Source organism: Lepisosteus platostomus, chromosome 3 (genome assembly GCF_059453375.1).
Source record: "Lepisosteus platostomus isolate fLepPlt1 chromosome 3, fLepPlt1.hap1, whole genome shotgun sequence".
NCBI classification, from domain to species: Eukaryota; Metazoa; Chordata; class Actinopteri; order Semionotiformes; family Lepisosteidae; genus Lepisosteus; species Lepisosteus platostomus.
The window spans coordinates 5297534-5322713 of NC_142613.1; the positions used below are offsets into that span (position 1 = coordinate 5297534).

The window sequence follows — 25180 nt, forward strand, 5'->3', positions numbered from 1 at the left end:
TCGACTCTTTATCATGTGGACCAAAGTGATAGAGGATGGCATATTCCAGCTAATAAAAACCAATCTGATAATCATTGTGTGGCAGTTAAACTGATTGATGTATGTAAGCCAAAACCACTTGACTGTGCTCTTTTGTATTACCAGCTTTGTAAAAAGTGAGACAATTAATTTGTATATATACTTATGATATGTTGGGGAACACAAAATGAAAAAACAACATTTTTTAACAGTAACTATATTTATTCACCAAATCTATTCCAAGTACAGATGACAGTTTTATAGACAAATTGAATTACATGCGTTATTGCAACAGTGGGGCAAATATTAAATAAATATATAAGTTCATATATATATATCTGGAAGTCTCATGGAATGCACTGGTGACCAAATAAAACATACCGTAACAGCACCTAATGCTAATACAATGTTCAGACTTACCAATGGCAACAATGAATTGAAATACAACACACTTAGCAAAAAAACCTAAAATAGTTTATCAAAATTCCAACAAAAAAAGCCATGTCTGCGTTTTTGTATAGCACAGAAGAGTTTTATCAGAGTGTGTTATTCAGGGATCACAGTCAACTGTTAACAGATATGCTAAAAGACATGTTTTTGTCTAAAATTAACAAAGTTTAAAATATCCATTCTTTCTCTTACTGTGTATATATAAATGTACTGGCTTCAAAGTACATTCCTTTGATGCATAGAAAATAATTATAGATCACTAGCAATATAGTATTGGTTTCAGTGAGTGTATTGAGGACTATCCATTTTACAGTACTAAATGTAGATTAATCCATCTTTGTATATCTGAATAGATTATCATTATAAAGCAGATGCAGTGAATATACAGTATAATATCCAAAGGGACAGGTAATGGTATTATTCCATGCAGAAAATAAAAGAAAGGAAACACAACGTTTTCACTGTGAAGCCTTCTCTTTTCTTTTCAGCATGGAATAAACCTGTTACCTGTTCCTTTGCAGCCTACTGTATGCATGCTGACGCAGCTCCCTACTTGAACTACTACAGCATAATATACTGTATATTGTACTTACGTAGCTGCAATGATACTAAAAACAAAGAAATCAAAATTGTGTTTAATACCACACCAGTTAAACTAAACAATTGTAATGCCTTGTAGGAATACGGAACTCCACATTCAACAGCATCCAGTTTCTTGGGCAGGAGGTCAGAAGTAATGAGAACATGCCGTCATGTCTGGGTTAAGTAACAGAAGCAGCAATATTATAATGCTAAAAACAATGTTCTTTACAAAACTGATCATTTCTTGAATTACCTCAACCAATTTGTACTAACAACAACATAAGATTCACACAGACGAGAACATTCAGCTTGTTGCTAGCTGTCCACCTAAGACTTCTTGGTTTTAAGTAATCTTGAGATGTGAATTTCAAGCCCAGAGTAATATTTCTCAAAATAGTTGAAAGAAACTTTAGGACAATATTTCATTCAGAAAAATGGATTTGCTGAAAAAGTACGCTTCACTGAATTACAGTCCTGGTGAACTCTTGTATAATTACTTACTGAAAAGCATTCTGAAATATCTAAGGCTTTCATAAATGTCCCACAGTGCACTGCATTCAGAAAGTTCTGAATGTCCATTCAGAAACACCTCCTCAGCTGAAACCACAGAAACATATCCAGAAATTGACTGTGCGGAATGGTACAGTAGCAATTGAGACTGTAGTGTATTGAACACAAAATAATTTAATCTATTCCCAGAAAGACACAAAAGATAACCAAAAAATGCAGACAAGCTCCACCTGAAAAATAACTTATTGAGCTGTAAAGCAAAGTGGAAAACTACAAATGGCACTACCCTTTGAGCGCTCCCAATAACATCCACTCAGATTTGTAATTTTAGAGAGAATTTAGCACTAGCATGTCTAACGTTTTTTTTGGCATTTTTAAATGACTAAGATGCACATTACCTAAACAAGATATGTGATGGCCTACTTTAATATCATTGTTTGGCACTATACGTGGCTTTGTTGATATCCCTAGAAGATTTTCCAATTCCATTACTGTATGTCCATATTGTACCAAATCTCTTTGTACCAGATAAAGTGAAAGACCGGTCATTGTAGTGGCACTGCAATCATGGATACAGAAAGGTGTCCAATAGCAGCATGATGAAGTCATTTGCCTTTGTTGCGCCAGTACCTAATTATTTTATTCTACAGGAAATGGCTATACTTTCCAATCATTTAACTCACAAGCCCCGACTTCCAAAAGGGTTGTAGATATTTTAAACTCTGTAAGGTGTAATTATACAGCAACACTGAAGCTTCCACAATATGTTCATCTGGCTTAAATAACGAGCAACAGACAACAGCACAAACAGAAAGAGGGGAGGACACGGCAGGAGATTGATCTGCGAGGGGAAGTCGAACGGAGCTAGTGTTTGGAGTCTCTGGGGTAGAACTCGGCCAGAGTGCTCTGCGGGATTCTCTTCAGCATCTCCTTGGGGAAGATTCGCATCAGCTGCCAGCCAATGTCCAGGGTTTCATAAACACTGCGGTTCTCATAGGCACCTGCAGACACGAGGCATTGGAAGAAATTCAGACAGCAGCTTGGGTGGTGGGGCGCTATTACAAATGGCCACAAGGTGGCGCCCGCAGCATTGTCAAAGATCATGAGGATATTTTAGGAATTGAGGAGCCTTCTGCACATGGGCCAAAACGTCTCAGAATTCAAGTCAATTTTATTGCTTATAGCGCCGTTCACGGCAAGCTGTCACACTGCGCTTTCACAGACTACACAAACAGATGTGTGCAATATAATCAATTGTATTAAAGGGCAATTTGTGTAACTGAAAGTAGTATATCATCAGACACGATCAGAAGTCAGCATTCTTACCCTGAGAAATAAAGTTCTTTTCAAACTTCTGCAGGAACTCCAGATACAGCAAGTCATCTGCGGTCAGAGCCTCCTCACCCACTACCGCCCTCATAGCCTGGACATCTTTGCCTATGGCGTAGCAAGCGTACTGCAGGGAAGAGAGTGGGCTTTAAAATAGCATCGGAATCCCCAGTCATGAATAGTTCTTTCAGCACTTACAGGTATAGGAAAAAGGGATTCTACTTTCTAAAGCCTTTTTGTGCTTTTTCCCCCTGGTGCTATGAATCAGACACAAAGCCTTGACCTAAAAAAATGAAACAAAATCCTATACAAAGAGAAGCCTGAAAACTGGCACACTGACAACGGCATCAAAATAAATTCCCTTGTCCCAAATCTACTGTCTTGATAGCTGTTCAAGCCATCTGAAAGCTTTGAAAACCATCCTGTGTGAGAGTTATGGCTCACTAAAAGCCAATAAAAAAAAAAGTCAGTAGCACTTAAGTGAATTGAAATGACTTTTCTGATTGTGAAGCTTTTTTTTCCCAAGCCAGCAAGGCATTTAGGAGAACCTTTGTGTGTTCGCACATGAAACTTTGCTGGTTGGGGTCACAAGGTATGAAATCAGGTGATGGACATGTACGCAGCATCTGGAGATTAGACCACTCAGTACTGACCAGCTGATTGGACACATCCGCGTGGTCCTTCCGAGTCATTCCCTCTCCGATGGCGGATTTCATCAGTCGGGACAGGGAGGGCAGTACGTTGATCGGGGGGTAGATCTGCAGGGAGACGAGAGTATCAGCTGCTCGTCTGTTCTCACTGTCTCATTCTGTCAGACCACTTCAACTGAACGATATGGAATGACGGCTTTTGATAATCACAGGGTTAACAGCAAGGGCAGGTTTAATAAATGCATTCATTATGTAGCGGGAATGGTATGCCTTTCATCCAGATTTGTTTTACCAAACAATAGTGGAAAATCTGTGAAATATGGAGGCATTTTGGCTGCTTAACCGCGTTTCAATAAGGTACAGGCGGTTCAAAAAGGTAGGACTTTGTAGCCTCCTTGGCCATATTTCCTCATTCTTGAACTTCAGGGTTTTCCTATGAATAAATCGATCAGCTTTGGCTTTTTGTTTCACTCTTCCATTTGTCTTCATTTTTTAAATCACGTCTGGGTTTTAATTAAGTCATAAAACACCCGAGGAAGTGAAAAATGAAGCTCGAGTTTAGCTTTCAAGTTACACGTCTGCCAAACAAAGCCCATTTCTAGAATATTATCATGGAAAGACTAAAAATATACCAGATCACAGTTCTGGTAGAATGAAAGGTAAAGACCCTTCATTTTGACCTTTATCTCAAACAATATTGGGTATGAAAAAATGGGAGGGGATAACATCATAAACTTTAATTCCATGGTGTCAAAAATTAGACACCAAGCCCTGACCTAACAAATCAAAGAAGTGAATGCAGGTCATTAACTCTATATAGTTATCAATATTAAAATTAACACAGCTGTATTGCCATAAACACTCGAACAAGAACTTAATGAACATGCCTTGAAACAGAACCTCCAAGCTGCACATCACTGTGACCACATCCACTCACCTGCCTATTATGCAGTTGTCTGTCTACATAGATCTGACCCTCTGTGATGTAGCCAGTCAAGTCAGGGATAGGATGAGTAATATCTGAAAAAGAAAAGCTGCATATGAAACCACGAACAGGAGGGCCCTATGAGCACAATCATTAGATACTTTTTAAAAAGGGCCTTACTTTAATGCAAGTAGTCAGGGCCCTGATTTAATGTGTCAACTTCTACAGCACAATGTCTCTGGTCACCTCACTGGGACTGGAAATTGTGATCCAAAGAGAAGAGTGTCTCCTACTAGTTCAGCAATACCATTTGTAGCAGATAGCGGGTTTTTCAAAGTGGTCTCCATCTACGTCTTTAAATTTGTAACACTGCTGCCACACAAGTTAACATGCGGCTCTATTCATCAGATTGTGTCATTTTAAAAAGGTGTTTTAGTTGCGACTTCCACAACAGTTGTCCTTCCTGTCCACACGGCCCCCGGACAACCGAATCGAACGGTGGTTCTGCGCGGTTGAAACGGCCCAGCGCTTACCGTCATTGGGCATGGTGAGAATGGGGATCTGCGTGATGGACCCATTCCTGCCTTCCACTCGGCCAGCTCTCTCGTAAATGGTGGCCAAGTCTGTGTACATGTATCCAGGGAAACCCCGCCGGCCAGGCACCTCCTCTCTGGCCGCAGACACCTGGGAACGACAACAGCAAAACCTCAAGCCACGCTGGGAGCTCCTGATGAATCAAACAAGAAACGTATTCAATTTAGAGAACGGAGGTCCTTCAGGGATGAAGATTACTTAGATTTTAGTCCTAAATACCCAGCAGCAATACCACCCTACTACTCACAACTGGCAGCCCACTGAAGCTCAGGAGGTGGGAGCCTGGTCAGGACCTGGATGGGAGACCTCCTGGGAAAAACCAAGGTTGCTGCTGGAACCTAACGTTGCAGTAAAGTGATGGGGACACTATACTGTAAAAAGGCGCTGTCCTTCGGATGAGATGTTAAACCGAAGTCCTGACTCTCTGTGGTCGTTAGAAATCCCAGGGTGTTTCTCGAAAAGAGTAGGGGGTGTTACCCCAGTGTCCCGGCCAAATTTCCCCTTGCCCTTTACCTGGGGAGACCTGGCCGGGACACTGGCCTCCTAATAATCCCCATCCATGAACTGGATTCATCACTGAGAGCTGGTGTAGGGGAGCATACTGGTGCACTATGGCTGCCGTCACATCATCCAGGTGGGGCTACACATTGGTAGTGGTGGAGGCGATCCCCAATACCTGTAGCGCTTTGAGTGGAGTGTCCAGAAAAGTGCTATATAAGTGTAAAGAAGTATTATTATAAATTATCTCTAAATTGTTCAGGTGATCACTGATCACAGCAGAACTGCTCCATGTCTTTAGAAACTGGGGTGGCCTAATGGTGACCTGCTGGATTGCGGCTCTCCAGGACCAGATCTGGTGATCTCTGCTGTAGTAGATTCCAAATTCCCCTAACTAAAGGTGTAACAGTATCAGATCGATGGATTTCTAAAAAAAACAGTCCCGAGAACCCGGCTTACCACTTCCATCATTTAACAGGCATCTTCGCATTTTCCTAAATTTTACAATGAGATGGAAGGCCTCTGTTATGTATTACTTTGGCATAGGTGCTAAAATGTAAAAAAACGGCGAGTCAGACGAAATACCTCTCTCAGAGCTTCAGCGTAGGAGCTCATGTCCGTCAGGATGACCAGCACGTGTTTCTCACATTGGTAGGCCAGGAATTCGGCTGTGGTCAGAGCCAACCGTGGAGTGATGATGCGCTCAATTCTATAAGGACGCCGGACCAAGCGATTAATCAAAACCCCAAAAACACATGAACTGCAACAATCCTCTTTCTCCTGTTATGACATTTTAATTCTCTGCACCTAAATATTTTTAGATACACATTATACATTCAGGTTTGTATAGTAAAATTATCCAAAACTGTCTTAAATGAGAAAATAAAACAATGTCCGTCATGAATTCAGCAGCTACACTACGACCTAGACATTGTTTGGCCCAATTTGCTGATCCATTAATAATGAGTTTTATTTTATACCTGATGTTGAATGAATTTGCTATAGTTTTCAGATACAGTAGGTATAACATTGAGTGGGCAAAAAAAAGAGATTTGCTTGTCTTATTCTTATCAATGACATCTTACGCTGCATACTAATCAGACCACACCAATAAATATTAATCTCCCTCAAACTTTCCTAAACAGACAACAGAAAGCAAGGAGAGACATACGTGGGATCATTAGCCAAGTTCAGGAAGAGACACACGTTGTCCATAGAGCCATTCTCTTCAAAGTCCGATTTGAAGAACCTTGCGGTTTCCATATTCACCTGAGGTAACAACATTTCAACATCATCAATATGTACTAAGTTTTGCGTGAAAAATCCACATAGTTATTTTTTTTAAACCAAGTTTACGTAAGCATAATTTAAAAGTACATTGTCTGAAATGTTTTTAATCATCCTAAATTAGCATTTCACATGCACGACACTCATGGCATTATGGGAAAAACGAAGTGAAAATATATATTATTCCAAAGACACAGTGTGCAAGTGGAACATTGTGGTACCACTATATATTTTTATCAACATATTCAAATGACAAAGAATCCCCTGCACCACAAACCCTAACAGAAAAATCTGCATAAATAGTAATAGAACATTACTAGTCCTCCATGCTGTTTGAATCATGCACTTTTTTCTCTTTTAAAAAATGATCTGGGGCACCTATAAAATTCCTAGCATGGTTTAATTAATTAAACCAAACCAAAGAGAACTTTAATAATAAAAAAAAAAGATTAATTAAAAAGAAATTAACTGAGTGAAGATAAATACGAAGATAAAATGCTTACACCCATGGCCGCAAAAACAATGGCAAAGTTTTCTTCACTGTAATCCATCACATCTTTGGACTTCTTGACGAGACCAGCTTGGCGGCAGATCTGGGCAGCAATCTGAATCAAGAGTCAAGTTAGCAAAGGTCTTCAGTCTTTTGTGCACAAGACACCTCACTGCATTGGAAACCAACAGGCTGCTTAAAATTTGCTGTACTGGTCAAGCATGCTCAGTTTAGTAGTTCAGGTGGGGAGCTGCGTCAGCACGTGTAGGCTGCAAAGGAACAAGTAATAGGTTTATTCCATGCTGAAAAAAAGAAGAAAGAAAACGTTTCAGCTGTGGAGCCTTCTTCAGGTGTGAGGTTCCTCACACCTGCTGTGGAGCCTGCTGTGGAGGTTCCTCACACCTGAAGAAGGCTCCACGGCTGAAACGTTGTGTTTTCTTTCTTCTTTTTTTCAGCATGGAATAAACCTATTACTTGTTCCCATGTTCAGTTTAGGTCAGGTTTTTCCCCACCTCGTTGTGTGGCAAGCCAGCAGCGGAGAAGATGGGGATCTTCTGGCCTCTGGCTATGCTGTTCATCCCATCGATGGCAGAGATGCCAGTCTGGATCATCTCCTCAGGGTAGATACGGCACTGGGGGTTAATGGGCTGGCCTGCAACACATCATCGGGGCAACTTAGAGGGCCTGATATGAGCGCACCTATTTGGAATGAAGGTATTATGGATTATTGAAAATGGTAAAAAAGACAGTGGTGATAGGGAGGTCATAAATATATTCTTATCTTTACAAAAGGAAATGATAACTTTTTCATATTTATTTTAATAACATGTTTAGTGTACATCCCATTCACTGTTGACCCCCTAACAATGGATTTTGCGATACACAGGCAAAATAAAACCAAAATACTGATAGTAGGGTTGTACTGTAAATGACTTGTATCATTACCCTTTTCTGTTAAATTTGATCAAAACACTGTGCCTAAACACAGAGGAAAGCATAGAGTGCGTGGTAATTTAAGAGTCTTGTATTCATTTCTTTTCAATATTTCTGAAGTCTGTAACAATGTACAGTATTAAAAGTCATTCTAAGCATGCTGTCCAGCTTTCACACCAGACTAGAACATTAGAATGGTTACATAACAGAACATAAAAGGGGAGCCCATTCGGTCTACATAGTCTGGTAATTAGTAGCTAATTGATGCAAGGATTGTCGCATCCAACTGATTCCGATATTGGGTACTGGCTCCTACATCATAGCTGGGTAGCTTTTTCCACACTTCTACAACCCTTTGCATACAGAAATGTACTCACTTTTAATCACACTTAAGCAGTTTCTATTGGTACTCTCTCTCACCTTTCACAGACCCCGATGTCTTATCCCACCCCAAAAAGTCTAGCCTGCATCTGATTTGTCACACTGTGATCTGCTTCTTTGTAACTGGCACGGCCAGGCAGCAATGAGGATCACACGGTTGCATTTTGTACTAACAGGAAACTGTTCATGCAGTTATCTAGATAATAAAATGCATAAAATAATCCAATATCATTCATCTATAGTCAATTCAGCAAATTATTCATCTAAGGTTTAACTGAATTATGCATTTCTAAAACACGGGGCGCTTAAAATGGGACTAGCTGTATGTGACGCAATTAACCAATTCATTTAATTAAGCAATATTCAATGAAGTATGGTCAACTGTACTTTCCAGTGCTGCCCTTTTCCAGTTTCAGTTGCCATAAGAGGGGCGGCACAGTGGCACAGTGGTTAGCATTGCTACCTCGCAGCACTAGGGCCCTGGGTTCAATTCCTGAAGTGCTGTGTTCATGGGGTTGGCCAATGTTTTGCTTGGCTTTGCTCTGGGTGCTCCAGTTTCCTCCCACAGTCCATAGACATACCGGTAGGTTAATTGGCTCTGGTGTGTGCATGCTCAGCGGCGATGGACTGGGGTCCCATCCAGGGTGTACCCTGCCTTGCACCCAGTATTTTTGCCAAGATGGGCTCCGGCTGTCCCGTGACCATGAATTTGACAAAGTTGTTACAAAATAGATGGGTGGCTGGAGATGCCACAGGAACTCTTCTTTGAAGCCATGTTGTCAGGATATGTTAAGCGTGCACAGTTTGTAACTTGGGAACCGATGTGTGTAGTGCAAAACACATACGGTAATATATCAGTAAGAACAAGTAAACAACTACCCTTCCTGCACACCGCAATTCAACCAGAGACTCAGAGACAGGAGTCCGGCACACTTGTAAGCCTCAGCTCATACAGGCCGTTCACCTGTACGTGGCATTTCTGTCTGACAGAGCTCAGACCATACCCATAATGTCCAGATAGTCTTCTGCCATTACGGTGGGGCCTCTGTCAATTGGTTTTCCTGATCCGTTGAAAACACGCCCTAGAAAGAAAACAAGATTCCCGTTCAGTATGGAAACACATAATCAAAATGAAGTTCCTCAACTCATAAAATACTCCACGCAAAGGAGTTTATACCACTGTATTATCAATTAGAACATAAAAAAGGTCACAAATGAGAAAAGATCATTTAGCCCATCGAGCTTGTTTGCTCTTTAGTATCCAATTGATCCGAGGACCTAATCCTTCTTTCTCTTCTCGAGTGCCAACTTCAAGAGCACAGCTGGGTACCTTGTTCTGTATCACATTATAAAAGAGCTTCTCCGGTTCTCAGGTTTAAAAGCGCTTCCCAGTAGTTTCCTTTGTGGTCTCTGGTTCGTGTTTCACTGTTGATTCTGAGGCGACTTTGTTTATGTCTTTGAGGAATCTGAACCTTGCAATCTGGTCCCTTTATAGTCTCTTCTCTGTTCAAGACTAAAGCAAATTGGTTCTTTTAGCCTGGAAGTAATGTCCTACACGTACATTAGGAATGTATCTGGTTGTTCATCTCAGGAATGATTCCAGATCAGCAATATATTTTTTGCATTATAGTGACCAAAATTGCACAGAATATTCTAGAGGTCTTACTATTGTATTGTTAAATTTGAGCATAACAGTCTGTGATTTGAATTCTACTCCTTTAACTCTATATCCCATCTGTCTCCCTTTTGGATCGCTTTCCTAAAATGACTAGAAGATGAAAATTTTATTTATCCTCTTATTGCACTGAGCTAAGCGGACAAAAGCAGTGTTGACTCAGAACCTGTACTGTTATATTAGGCCCTATGCAGAGCTCACTTTACATCTGGAGAATTTCTGTCTAGTGTATCAGTGGTAAAAAAAAACAACATTTTTTTGATGCTGTAACAATGTAATCTATAAAGATTTCAGTGTGTAAGGACAGATCATGTCTTGAAATACAAAAAACAAAACTTTCCTGTAATGTATGGTTAGGACAATAGTGTCCAACTATGAAAATGTGATTGTGTGCTCTTGATTCAAATATGTCCTAAATAATGTTCTGTAAATAATACACTTTGAAACTTTGCCTTATTTAGCCTGGCAACACGGTATCAAATGTACTTCATGCATGTGTACATACCCAGCATGTCTTCTGACACAGGTGTGCGCAGAATATCTCCTGTAAATTCACAGCTCGTCTTTTTGGCATCAATCCCAGACGTCCCTTCAAACACCTGGGAGTACAAATTCAATTCCATATTGTTATATAGTCCCCTTCACAGCAATCGGTCACAGAGCGCTTTCACAGTTATTTACACAGACTATGCAGACAGGGTTGTACAGTTCAATAAATTAAAAGGAAACTTGAGTAAGTGGATGTAAAGTAGTTTAGTGTATCATCGGGTATCACTGTAATCATCAGGCATGGAGGAAAGACAAAACAAAAACTCCAAAAAGGGAAGAGGAAATCTCTGGGGGTCCAAGGTCTAATAGTTTTTCGCCTCTCCAGGCACGAGCTGTGTGTAGGGAGGCAGTACATGTGTGCACAAGTTCTTGTAGTACAGGAACAGACTTCATTCACTACACTATAATAACAAAAAGGTGAAGCATTTTGTTAATTCTATGCCTTAAGCTGCTATTAACAAAATCATGCTGTTCATCTGCCCTATTCTTAACTGAACATAAAAATTAAAAGTAGCAGTGAATTTCAACTGTCCTTTAATTGACAATGTTTGCTTGTGAGAATCAACCACTACCCAGAATTAGACTGTCCTGGGCAGACATGATTCTTATTAAAACCTGCAGACTATTACAAGTGGATTTCTGCATACCTGGTAAAAGTGATGTTTTACTGTTTAGCTACCACCCAAATTTCAGCAGAACCAATTTAAATAACTTCCATCTACTTATATCTAGCATTTCTGTCTGCTTTATTAATTAATTGACCATAAAGGCGAATGACATAACTTCATGTTAAATTTGCCACCTACATTGGCAATGAATGTTCAGACTATGCACTGCAGCTTAGGGGCTTCGCTGTTCGTCAAGCACTCTTGTTCACATCTTTGCTCTGCCATAACGCTTAATACTCAAGTGTGCTGCTCTAGAACCCTGCATGTTGTTGCCCATGATTTATTCTGTGTGGTATTTTTGCTTCACTGTGTAAGTCACTAGATCTGTAGCTTGATGATACATCTTGTAAAACGCAAGACCATTCAACTTACCACACTTCTTCATGACAGCTGCAGTATCTGCAAGTCACATTATGCAACACAAACAGTACATTCCAACAGATAAAGGAGCTATCCAAGAGTAATCTGACCTGCACGACTGCTTTAGATCCACTGACTTCCAGCACTTGTCCACTTCTTCTGGTGCCATCAGGAAGAGTCAGATGCACAATCTCTGCATACCGTGGAAACTGGAAAAGAGAGGAATAATACACTGTATTTACATCTACAGTGTTTATCCTGCTACTTCTACACCACCTCGTTTTATTCAGTGTTCTGGACTGCTTGACTGCATAATATTAATGTGGACAATTATAATTAGTAACACAACACTACCACATTGACAGCTGTATTACTGGAAGTCAAGCATGGTCACTAAGCTTGAGACACCCTGTGAAATTAAAGCATTCTATTAAAGTGAAAACTCAGAAAGCCAAGTGTGCCACAACTAGATCAAAAGTTAGAACCTGAAGTCACAATGAAAAACATGTTTTTGTTGAGTTTTAAGAAAACTATCTTTGTAGAAACCTTTTCTTACCTTCACCTGATCCAAAATGACCAGAGGTCCATTGACTCCAGACACAGTTTTATAAGCTGTTGAGAAATCAAAAGGCATCAGCTATGATATATACAGTATAGTGTTCTATAATGGTCCCTGCCATATAAATCAGCTCAGAATTATTTCAAACACACATTTACCTTTACAGGCACAAATTGTTTGAAACAGTGTATCAGATATAAGTTGTTTAAAATCTGGGCATTGATTGCAATTCTAGGCTATTTGGTTTCGTGTGTCATGATTTTCCTTGAGGCTGATATGACTAAAGGTTCCCATTTGTCATGAAATGTCATGTGCCGTTTTGGGATTAAAGCTAATTTTAATTGCAAAGGAGTATCAGGTATGGGATCTGCTTGAGCTTCACTCAAGCAGTCTGACTGATTTAAACGTAAAGCCATTTAGACACAGACACAGAAGGCAATATATTGGCCAGAAGGATAGATCATCATTGGTTTACTTTAAAAACACACTATGTTTTTTTTTTGTCCATGTGACCAACTTGTTTCAGTCTTGCATGATTGAGACCATTGAGACCGACAGAGCATGTGAGACAGAACAGACTTTTATGGCACCAAACACAGAACTAGTCGTTCATTCTGCGAGTGCTCTGGGGCTCAAGCACCTCCTGGGAAACCACAAGGAAAACAGAAAAATGTACAAGGCTCTGTGGTTAATGATTGACTAAAAGTGTTTCTGAAGTATTGCCTAAGCGCATGCAGTACAATTCAAGGTTTATGGGTACAGCCCAACTTACAGTACATATAGTTTATCGTTTATACTCTGCTAACTCTCTCGTATTGTTTTCTCTCTGGACAGCACCTTCTTAAAATTTAGAAGTGTGTTTTTTCCTCTCTTTGGACTTTCTACTCACTAACTCTTCCACCATGAGCCACACAAAGCACCCATGGCAACCACCAATCGCACCTACTTCCTTTCTGGTTCCCTGTCTGGAATTCCACTCCATGTTAAAAGACACGCACTGTTCCTTTAAATCCGCTGTGAACTCAGATGAATCCTGGCATTGTATTGTAACAAGTAATCTGCAGTGTGGAAGTGTGAAATGCCTTGCTTACCATACTTGAGGGAGCAGTACAGCAGTACAAATTAAGCACCCCATCCCAGAACAGTCACGCACCAGGAGCACAGTCAGAAAGCTCCGAGTTCCCCTTTCCAGTCTCTCAGGAAGCTGACTAGAGAATGATGGTGACCAGGTCACAAGACAGAAAGGGGACTTTTTCGGGACATTTTTCCATGGTAGCAGAAGATAAAAATTCTTGTGGCCTTCTTGGGCCACTGCTCCTATAGCCAGGGTTCCTAGTGCTGGCCCTGGAGACATCAACACCTGCCAGGTTTCATTCCAGCTGAGCACAATAACCCCTCGTGAAGCTTTAACAGAGCTAACAAGCTGCTTGATTGGAATATTTCTGAGTTTTGATTTTTTCTACTCAAAGTACTTATGAAACGCAACAGTTAAAAGGTGACCTCCAACAGGTTTAAACGCTGAAAATGGTGAAACAGTTCAAATCAGTCCTACTATGTAGTCAGTTAAAGATTCAATTGTGTAACTCAAAGCCCTCCAGAATCAGCACTGCGAACCCCTGTTCTAGAGCACAAATATTTTTAAAAATCTAAATAAAAAGGCGATTAAATCATCTTGGCAATTCTTCAATTCTTCAATTATTTTGAATAACACAAACGACTTCAGAGTTTTTACTTTTTCCTTAAGGTATGAATTACCTACGAACTACTTATTGTCATCAATCTATCTATATAACAGTACCACTCCAAATCAGGTTTTTCAAATTGCAGACTCTTGGACATAAGCCATAAGGCACCAGATATTTAAATCATTATGTTATATTGGGACAATATTGATTTACAAATGTTAAGAGATAATACATGCTTGCTTTTGTTCCTCATCAGGAACAAAACGGATCAGATGGATCAAAATACTGTGCAATCGACTCATCTCCCCAATGCGGACATTTCTCTCTAAAATATGAATTTCTGTCAGTGTTTGCATTAACAATTGTGAAGAAAATAGCACATCTCTGTTCAACTGGCATGCAGTTATACTCGGCACTCTCTAGTGCCAAGCAAAACCTAGGCCTTAATCATTCTCAGGTGGTGTCACGTGTTGTCCTGCTAGTCAGAAATCAGTGTTTCCTTTAGATCGCAGCACAATATCTTCCGTGAGACAGTGCCATCTTACAGTCTGTGACTCAGATCCATGTCTGGCAGGCGGAGGAGAAAATTAGAAATCAGGTTTTCCCCAAAACACGGGCTGTGAACTGAAGTACGCTACTCTTGTAGATATACTGTTGGCAGGCATTTTAGATATCACAGTTTCACATAACAGGCTGAAAACAAACCATTATGAGAAGACTAATAAGACTGAATTTGGAGTACAAGGCTCATTTTCCTTACAGCTTGTATTTATACATTTCTAATAATGTTACCAGTATAAAATACCTCTCTCCTCAGTATTCACTGCAGCCTTTAAGACTATAGTTAACAATGCTGGTGCTGATTTTAAGTTACCATGCTGCAAATTGAAATATATACCTACTGTATACCTACCGCAAAACAAAGCACTTCATGGTCAAAATCCTTTTCAGCACTAGCACAAAGGATAAGAGGAATCCAGATAAAACATCATGTGAAATTTAGCTTCCAATCGGGTTATTACTGATGGGTAGAAACTCAAACAGTAGTGAGACTGGAAATATTTGTTGTTGCTATATATATCCATATATATGAAATACTTGTTGTGATTTGCAATGTTTTCCTGTGGGAAACATGTCTGCAGTTATGCAACTCGCGCCTGTTTCAGACATTGCAATTCATACAAAATGAAACCTTTCCTTCTAAACTAACTTCGCTAGGGGTGTTGTAATCATCCATTCAGTGCCTCTGAAAAATTTGCCTGCTCCATTGTAAATACATGGGGCATATACTGTACCACAGTAGAAAACATCTGCTGCTCAAACTGATACAGTACCAGTTCTTAAAAAGCAAACCCTATCACTTTAATCTGACCTCCAGCTTCAGGCATCCCTTGCAACGCACACTAATGTTAAAATGTTAAATTAAGGGTGCTTCTATTCTCTCTGGCAAGGCCAAATGCATGAACACATCCTTTGACGTACATTTGTAACGCGTTTGATTTCAAAGGTGTCTGGGCCATCTTGAGAAAACAGAACAGGGAAACGATTCGGGCAAAAAAAAAACAACGCAAAACGTCTAATCTGCCTGAACACGGGCATTAGTATTGGTGTTAGAGAATACGTAACATTATCTAAGGTCATAATAACAAATTTGCTCCAACACATCGAAAATATATATTTTTTTATCTCGTCACTTCTTTCAGACGGGAATCGACTTGCAAAAAAAAAACCTGCCTTATAAAAGCCAGCAGCAAGTAGGTATTTTACCACAAAAAAAGGCAGATGTCATTTTGATCAGCTGATTGTCCCTCGCTCCGTCTGTATACTGGACCTCCAGCACGTTTCTACTTCTAAATCGAGCATAAAGATTCCTGCTGCTGAACTGCACGCAATTAATTTCGGAAGAGCTGAAAAGAGACGTTTTACAAAAGATGTTAACACGACAGGTCACAAAAAGTCGTGCCTCGGGAACGTCATTCATTCTCAAACTGCACTGCGCATCACTGATCACAGCCCGCACAGCCATGCAATCCGAAATCTTCAAAGCCTATCCATAACAAGGAAAAAACAATGAAAATGACATCCATGTCAAGAACACCGCGTACTACCTGCACGACGTTGAATACGACAGAAATGCGACAATCAAAGACATTTTTGCCCCCAAGTGCTGTAGGTGCCCGATGTTACACAAGAAAGCCAGACTGCGACTGTTACTCACTAAGCCGCGGCTGGGAGATGTAGTCCCGGGTCACAGCCTGTACGTGTTCGCGGGCCCCGGCAGCTTTGGTCCCGCTGACGGTGGAGGACAGCTCGTTCATGGCCCCGTTCACCATCCCTCTGATCGCCTTCAGCGCCATCTTTCACGACCACTGCGAAAACCTGCCACAGCACTCGCTATAACGGGAGCGAGAAGTCCCACTGCGCATGCGCGGGGGGCCCTCCGCTCCCCCGCGTCATCGATGACGTCGGCAAGCAGCTCCCTGGCGGATCTGGCGCAAGGACGCGGCTGAGGCCGAGGCGCTGGCCTAGGTGCTGATTGTGAGAGCCTGTCACGTCATTCCAGGCAGTCCTGTCCCGCAGGGTTTTTCACGAAATACCTCACAGCTCGAACTGATCAAAAAACTAAATCAAACTCAGATCGTCAACGCTGTAATTGTGCAAATGATGGCGCTCTTGATCATAAAATGTAAAAAGCCGAACAGCAGGTCTTCAGATTCCCCACTAACACTGTCGGATCAGAGGCTTTTATCTTGGGAAGGGGGGAGAGTTAGTTGTTTCTGAGACTTGGATCAGTTCGAATAATGTAGACTTGAGACATCTGCTCAGTTTTGAATACTATCTAAATGTTTTGGAATTTTGCAGCTTGTGTTGGTTAATCCTCCAATCTGGTATATCTCTGAATTTCACTATTTTACCAACTATACCACAATCCCCAGTTGATCCCCAATTAGAAAGAGCAGTGACGTTTCTTGATAAAAGCCTTTTAATTTTCACGTTTTCAATTTTTATCCTCTGGTTCGTGTTTCTGGGTTTATTCTGAAGAAATCCACTGAGACGACTTTGTCTATGCCTCCGAGGAATTTGAATACTTGTTTCCACGTAGTTTTATGGAAAGTGTCTTGTTAGAGTGCTATACAATTTAACATACAGTACCAGCCCTTGATTTGTATTCTACACTTTTGACTACATATCCTAAAATTTCGCCTTTTCATTTGCTTCCACAATTTAATAATAATAATGTTGTTGTTGTTGTTGTTATTATTATTATTATTCATTTCACTTACATAGGAGTTTTCTGGACACTCCACTTAATGCGCTTTACAGGTAACGGGGACTCTCCTCCACCACCACCAGTGCTCCCAGCTGGATGATGCTACGGCAGCCATAGTGCTCCAGTTCTCTCCCCACACCCACGCTCTGAGTGGGGAGGAGAGCAGAGTGATGGAGCCAGCTCATAGATGGGGATTATTAGGAGGCCATGATTGGTAAAGTTCATGGGGAAATTTGGTCAGAACAGTGGGGTTACACCCCTATTCTTTCCGAGGGACACCCGGGGATTTTTAATGACCACGGAGAGTCAGGACCTCGGTTTTATGTCTCATCCGAAGGACGGCACCTTTTTACAGTATAGTGTCCCATCACTATACTGGGGCATTAGGACCCACACAGGCCGCAGGGTGAGCACCCCCTATTGGCTCCACCAACCCATCCAGGTACTGGCCAGGCTCACACTTGCTGAGCTTCAGTGGGATGTCGTGAATTTGTCTAGAGGATGTAAATGATGAGTTAACACAAAAACCTGTCTCTGTCATAGGCAGCCTCCTCTAGCTCAGCATTTCCCCTTTTTGTAGTTATAGTTGATGGTTGTACTACTTGCATTCACATCCTCGCTTTCATGTGCATTTAAAAGTCATCTGCAGGCATTTTTGCAATATGGATTTTTATCTAAATCGTTTTAAATGTAATTGACTGAACTATAGTGTTTGGCTGATCCTTCTATTTTTGTATCATCTGTAGTTTACTGACTTCACCTGAATCATGAATCAGAAAAGCAATAGTTCAAGTACAGAGCCCAGCTAGATTACATCACACTTTATTTCTATTTAATTTATTTCTATTTCTAAAGACCCTATGCAGACGACACAATCCGGAAGGGAGTGAACACACGCAGGGAAGAGACGAGGAACAGGGCTGATACGAACTGGGGGGGTCAGGGCAAACAGTCCAAAAGGGAGTCCAAAGGGAAATCCGTGGTGAAGCAGATGTCCAGAGCCGGGTGATCAATCCAAGACGAACAAGACAAAGTTAAAAGCCTGAGCGGAATCCGGCGAAGGGTTGGGAAGGGGGACGGGACCAGGCGCTCCAGGTCCCGGACTCGGCTGGTTCAGGAAGCCAATGTCGAGCCCGGAACAGAGTGAGCGTCTGGCTTTTGTAGGGAGGCAAGAACAGGGAACAGGTGCACAAAATCAACTGAAAAGTGAACGAGCCGGAGTGCCCTTAAGGGGCAGGGACTGCAATTGTGACACACTTGTGTGTCCCTGAATGAATACTGCCTGTAATTTGAGGAACTTACAAAAAAATGTTCTAAAAATAAATATCATATGTTCTGCTTTAGTGCATTTACAATATTATTTGTTATAAAATAAAAACTTAGTTAACCAAGATTTACTTTATCTAAATCCATCTATATTATCCCCTAGAAAATTACTGACATATAGTCTTACAGTTAATTCCAATTAAATTTCCATAATCTAACAAGAAATAGAACTAAGACTTCCTAGAAAATAGACAATTTTCCCTACCAAGAGTGACTGTTTGAAGAGTTTTGCAAACAACCTATAAATATTATCTCTAGATTTCTAAAATAAAACAGGTAGAATAACCATAAAAGAGATGTTTTATCATATGTGCGTCTAGTACTTCGTTTTTATATGTGAATATTATTTAATACAGAATTCTAGAATTTTTGTCTTTGCTGAGCCTGTGGCTGATTTCTTCAATAGAAAATGCCTGTGTGAAATATTCAGTCAAATTATAGTCAAACTAAATAAATTACACGCTACTGTTTAAAGCTCATAAAGAAATCTGTATGAACTGTAGTGTGTGAAGCTGTGTAAACCCAGAGCTCTGACAATCACTTTGGCTGTCATTCCAAAGTTTCTCAGGTGCTGTGTTTGGGTTGGCCATGTCTGTAGAAAGCAAAGAAGCCAGTGCTTTTAATGGAAACATAAAATAACAATGCTTTGGTTTTTCTAAACAAACATCACCTTGATGCCTCTGCACTTTGCCAGAAAACAAGTGAAATGTTACAAGGTATGTATTTATTTATTAGTTAAAGTATTCTGCATACAGTATATATGGTAAAGGGATGTGCTATACTATATACTTTAATATATAGTAAGAAGGTAAGAAGGATTGCTCATCTTAAGAAGCAGCCAACATTTAATCCTTTAAACACAGTGATAGAGCCATCACCCACAATGTAACAATCTATTGTAATGTGTATTTTAAAAAATGCAGTTTACACAAAGCCATATACAACAGAATCAAACAAACAGATATCATCTCAGTTGTTCATTCAAAATAAAATTCATGAGCAGGTGCGAAATGAGTTTTTCTAACCCACATAGTGTAATTTTTCTTGCTCATATACAAAACAAGCGTTATATTTTGACAGAACGAATTTCCTTTTTTAACCGTGGGTTGTACATCTTCTTTCAAATGAGTTATTCTTCATTAAAAATGAGTAATGTTTTTTTAAGGCCAGCGGTGCTAGACAACCAAGATGATCTGTACAGAAGGTACATTATTACAGTGTGTACTTCTTAAAAAGGAAGTCCTGGACGTGGTCCACTCTAAGCAAGAGGAACCAGGCTCGGACTGTGGTCACTGTAAACAGGAAGAGGAGGACAAGTCTGTGGAGTCAGTCCACATTAAACAGGCATAAGAACTGGCGTCTATGGCCAAGTCCCAGCACCCACACTCGCAGTCTTATGGTCTTCGTATGCACGTTCTCGCTCAAGTCTCAGGGCTCAGGGTGTCTCGTTTCTAAATGTGATGTTTCACAGGGGTGCTCACAACCGTCCCCAATGACCCCTTCTCTGGACTCTGCAAGGAACTACCCACAATTCTTTGCGGAATGATGATGTTTCATGTTGTAGCCTATCAAAGCAAAGAGAAGTTGTTTTTTTTTTTACAGTATTATAACTCGTTATTTAAAAATAGAATTGTGTGTGGCTACTTTAGTTTCATACTGTATGTATTCTAGGTGCGAAGTTTTGACATGAAGCTTTTATTTCGTCACCCCATTTCAACTGGTGAGTATTTTGTACCTGCGGTGTATTTTATACATGGAATATTTAGTAATATAAAGCTTTGAGGTATTTAATGTTCCTCATACTATGATTTTTGTACTGGGACAGACAATATGAAATGTGTTTAGTAATACAAAGCTCTGAATAAACAGAGAGAGATATAGCCAAGTTCTCCTTAGTTTACTTCGCCCATTTTGAGAAGAGCCTGCTCAACATAAATGAACACGACGCGTCCCTACGTGTCTGTGCAGGGATAGACGAGATGACATTCAATTTCATCAAACTGAAAGTGGAGCATGAAAAATTCTTTAAAAAAAAATATCTGCCGACCTGCACTTAGCCACTGGAAAAGAAGCATCAACAACAGAAGTTTCACCGCGAGCTGTGTAACCAGCAAGACATGACATCATGCAAAGTGTCCCGATTCCCTTTTTATTCGCCCTTGAATACTCACGCAGATAAAGTCCACAGGTGCTCCACGTCACAGAAGTGTGGACTTGGAGGAAGGGCTTAGGGCACAGAGCGAGAACTGGGAAATGGCCTATATGATGATCTTGGACATGATATCAGCCTGCACCAAAGTCCAGGCGGGATATTCCTTTACCGGTCACAGAAGTGACCTCTGAACTCTCTGTGTAGAGATACATTCAGCAACAAACTAGAGGGTTGGAAATCACCACTGTATTGAGTGTGGGGGATGAATTTGATGTATTGAGAAGCCTCAGAAAGGGGAGAAATAGAGCCTTAAAAACTCTTTTGAACCTGGCGACTTCCCACTTCAATCAAATCAACTAATCCGACAGGGGCATTGCTCTATTGTAGGAATTCAAACAGCCCCTCGTAATCCACCTATAAACTCAATTTTTGCTTTTTAAAAACTATCACTGTGGGATCACACAGTATTGCAGAAGGAACAGAAAACACCAGCCACTCTGTTAAAGGGTCCAACCCAAGAAGGGTGCTGGCAAAATATTTTAAAAGAAGAAACACAGGAGGCCTGAGCTTGTTGAAATGGAAAAATAATTTCACAACACTGCTCTCACAATGGCAATATTAGACCTACACAAACAAGACTGGAGCTTGCAGACAGAGAGAAAAAAAGCAGTGGACACAGTCGACAAGTCAGCATCATTTATTGAATAACAAAATACAATTCACCACAAGGAAAATGCTACTAGTAGGTAAAGGGGTGAAGGCCTTGGTAATATATCTGTGGTTTACTGAAATGCCCCAGTCACACTGTGGTTTATAATGGCAAATAGTTATCTAGATCGACATGACAAGGCATGCCTTATAATGTGTGGGCAGGTCATGTTATCAGCTTGTCCCTGGACTGTTACATGTACTTTTACTTTGTTCCCTGTTTTGTTGTGGACATTAGACTGAAAATGACTGCTTACAGGCTGTGGAGGCAAAAAAAACAAACAGTTGTTATTTGCTATTGCTTGAGAGAAAGGGATGTAGCAGGATTTCAGACATGGATAGCAGTTTAACTATCTTACCACTGTTTTCCTGGATGAAGGAACCTGATGTTTATACCAGTCTTGTTCCCTTCACGTGGAAACTGGCCAGATTGGCTCAGCAAAACAAAAACGCTAATGGTCCAAGCTAAAATCTGAAGACTAGCATTCCAAAATATGGGATAAGATGTTGGAATGTTTGCAAGTTCAGGATATGTAATATACTTAGTGAGTGTGGAAGATATTGTTTCTCTTTGTGCGTTACTAATCTGAATCACTTTGTCAATTATTCTTAAAGGCGACCAAATAAGCAGAGGAATTGACAACAAAACAAGGGATAACTGTTGTGTATCTCAAGGATTCCCTGGAATGTCTGAAAAGTGTTTGCGCCCTTCATCCAAAACTGTGATGTAACTTTCATTTTGTTGCTTTGTGAAAGCAACCTCTCATCTCAACACCTGTGCTCTTAGATTAGAAGTAAAACCAAATGTGCCCTCTCCTACCAAACTCTCCTATTGTCTCCATAACGCAACACAAAGACTGATAAAGTGTCTGTAAAACAAAGCAAGCTCACTCAAAGAAGCTTTGAAATGTAAGGAAAGTAACAGTTTAAGTGGCCGAGCTGAAGACTTTACTCAATGAAAGTCATGTCAATGGGGAGACTTGTAGCAACAGACTAGGTCACCCTGGAAGGAAGAAAATATTAAATAAGTACTGCAGCACAGAGGGCAAAAGTGTTTGATGATGAATGCAGATGCACAGGACTAATTCATAGACCTTGCTGATATAAAAAGCCAATCGCCAGAATGATCAACCTTATAGAAAAAGTATCACAGGCAGTATTGCAGGTATTTAGGATAGAGATGTATTTTCACCATCGATAGGATACTTTGATAATACTTTGCATTTCTAAAGGGTGTACCTTTTGCGAGATATTGAAATGATTTTTTTAATGTCACGTTATAATATAATGGGAAGACTGGCTTCGGTTTCAAAATTTCTGCTTTCATCTCGCAAGGAGAAATGACAAAAGCAGGGAAAGAGATAAGACTCCTGTTGCAGGGCAAAAAAATCATATATTTCATTCGGGAGTTTCATGAACTGCAGGATCCTGTCCAAGTTGTATCACTGAAGCAGGTAGGCAGACATATTTAATACTGTTAACACACTTGTCTGAGCAGTTCAACTGAAAAGAATCATAGTGTTTTGGATCATTAACCTTTTCCATTTCTGTAAAATATAATTAATACCAACATATTGCCATTTCCTTGCATTGATCTAGCAAAGCCAAAGGTTTGCACATGTCCTTGCATGTGCTTTTGAGTATATAATTTGTATCCATAACTTTAACCCAAAATGGGAAACAGGATAGGAAAATTTGTAAACTGTACTGGGTCCCACCGATACCAGCCTCAGGATTCACTGTTTCATGGCATATTCCCAGACTGCCAGAGAACACACACAGTCCTATTGGCCCCTGTGGATGACTACAGCCTGTGAGCAAAACAAACTGAATTAGAACCTACAATCACCGGGATGCAGGACACTGCTTATCTGGTTAAAGCCTTCAATCCAGTTGTTAACCCAGGTGGCAGATTATCACAAGGGAATCTTGTTGTTCAACCTGGAAAGAGAATTAGCAGAGGCCTGGCATGCAGTTCTGGGTTTAAGACCTAGATTTAAATTAGGATTCACATTTAATTATGTAAAAAGATGCAAAGCATTCCTATTTAAATAAAAATGTCCTACTGCCCATATCCCACCAGGAAAGGATTTTACTCCTGTAAAGTATTTCAGAGAAAAAGAGTTCTAGCTGGAGAGAACTATTCAGTTACGGCAGTAGAATAAGGTAGACACACAAAAAACAAAAAGATGAAACAATATATAACAGACGAAGTCTTGGTTCAAGTATGATTCAAACTGGATAAGATCTTACATTCACCACTGATGCCTGACCAGTTGTAGGCAGGGAGGATTTGCAAAGCAGACCCCTGGTAATGAAATTAAAACTGCTGAAACATATTTGATCTTAACGCCGACACGGACTTAAAAACTCTTCGGGAGGTAAGCAATTAATGACCAGCAAACTTGGGCCACATTTTCTTATTAGTCCTTTAATAAGACAACTGCTCTTTTTATTTATTTGCCTCTTTAAGGGTAATAAAAATGTTTTATTATGAATAATAACCCAGGACTGGAAGCCAGGACGATGCTAATTACAAATGCTAATACTGCAGCTGTACGGTTCCGTGCTTGTTCCTGTGATCACATGGAACTGTCTGACAAACTATGTCAAAAGCACAAATCCAATCAGCTTATTTGTCCGTTTAACGACGAGGAAGAGAGAGTGACAAGCAAGGACTATCCCAGAGAAACAGGATTGGGTGCAGATTCTCTGCCGCTTCGTCCCTGCGATGTGGTAGTCCGACAAAGGCAGGTATCCGATCATCCGATCCCTGCTCTTTCACAGATCCTGAGAAGTCTTCATGGTTTAAAAAAAAATCCAAGGTCAGATATTTCCCCAGAAGTCCTCTTAGCCATTAAACACATACCCCTCTCCCCCCTCCCCCCACCATAACCGTTATTTAAAAAAAATCAAACAAATTCAAAAAGGTAAAAACAAGGTCTGCTAACGGATGGCTTTAATCCTCACAGTCAGGGGCCGAGCCCCTGTGCCTCTGTGTGCCGAGGTTAGGTTGTGTTTGCTGTCGTTGTTCGTGGTCTTAAGCTTTGCGACTAAGGGGTCTTCGGAGGCTGGCCTGCTGGCGCTTCTCCGCGAACCCCCTCCGCCTCCCCCTCTGCCCCGCCCGGCCCCTCAGGGGTCACTTCCGAGAGTGCAGTGTGTCCTGAAATTTGGTGCTGGTGTAGCGAACGTGAAAGCCCTTCTTATTGATGGTGTCGTCCGAGTGGAACTTGATGACGACCGAGTCGCCAGAGGAGTAGATCTCTTCTGGGGGCTGAAGGAGCAGACCGAAAAAGATAAGTATACAATCCTGAAACGCAATACAATCAATACAAAAACACAATCCCGCTGTGACTCAAGGCACTGCGCAACATTATTGTTGTCGTTTGAAAGACAATTCATTTTCTATGGTTATCCTGGAAACTGGAGCCCAGGCGCATTAATAACAAGACAAATTAATTAAGGGCACATAAAAAAAACATAATTGGCTTCTGTAACACAAATTTATGTCCCCCCCCCCCATCGTGAAAGTATAATGAAAATGATCTGTTCAAGCACATAACGTATCACATTGCATGCA

The 25180-nt window shown here is 40.6% G+C and overlaps 2 protein-coding genes across 2 annotated transcripts in view; both read right to left on the reverse strand.

Moving 5' to 3' along the window:
* Positions 1–219: 219 nt before the first annotated feature.
* Positions 220–16581, reverse strand: atp6v1b2 (ATPase H+ transporting V1 subunit B2). Its single transcript, XM_088624037.1, has 14 exons — positions 16362–16581; positions 12456–12511; positions 12010–12108; positions 10828–10921; positions 9652–9729; positions 7846–7985; positions 7347–7448; positions 6728–6825; positions 6142–6265; positions 4998–5148; positions 4477–4559; positions 3543–3647; positions 2887–3016; positions 220–2561 (listed from the first exon to the last, which is right to left on the reverse strand). The coding sequence occupies exons 1-14, from the start codon at positions 16498–16500 to the stop codon at positions 2425–2427; spliced, it is 1536 nt and encodes a 511-aa protein (XP_088480163.1). The 5' UTR covers positions 16501–16581; the 3' UTR covers positions 220–2424.
* A 4993-nt stretch (positions 16582–21574) lies between these two features.
* The window catches only part of LOC148674169 (bone morphogenetic protein 1-like), a 79258-nt gene continuing 75652 nt past the window's right edge, over positions 21575–25180 (reverse strand). Inside the window, exon 20 of the mRNA XM_088624039.1 lies at positions 21575–24874. Within this exon, the coding sequence (XP_088480165.1) occupies positions 24740–24874 (135 nt within the window). The 3' untranslated portion in view covers positions 21575–24739. The remainder of the gene's footprint in view (positions 24875–25180) is intronic.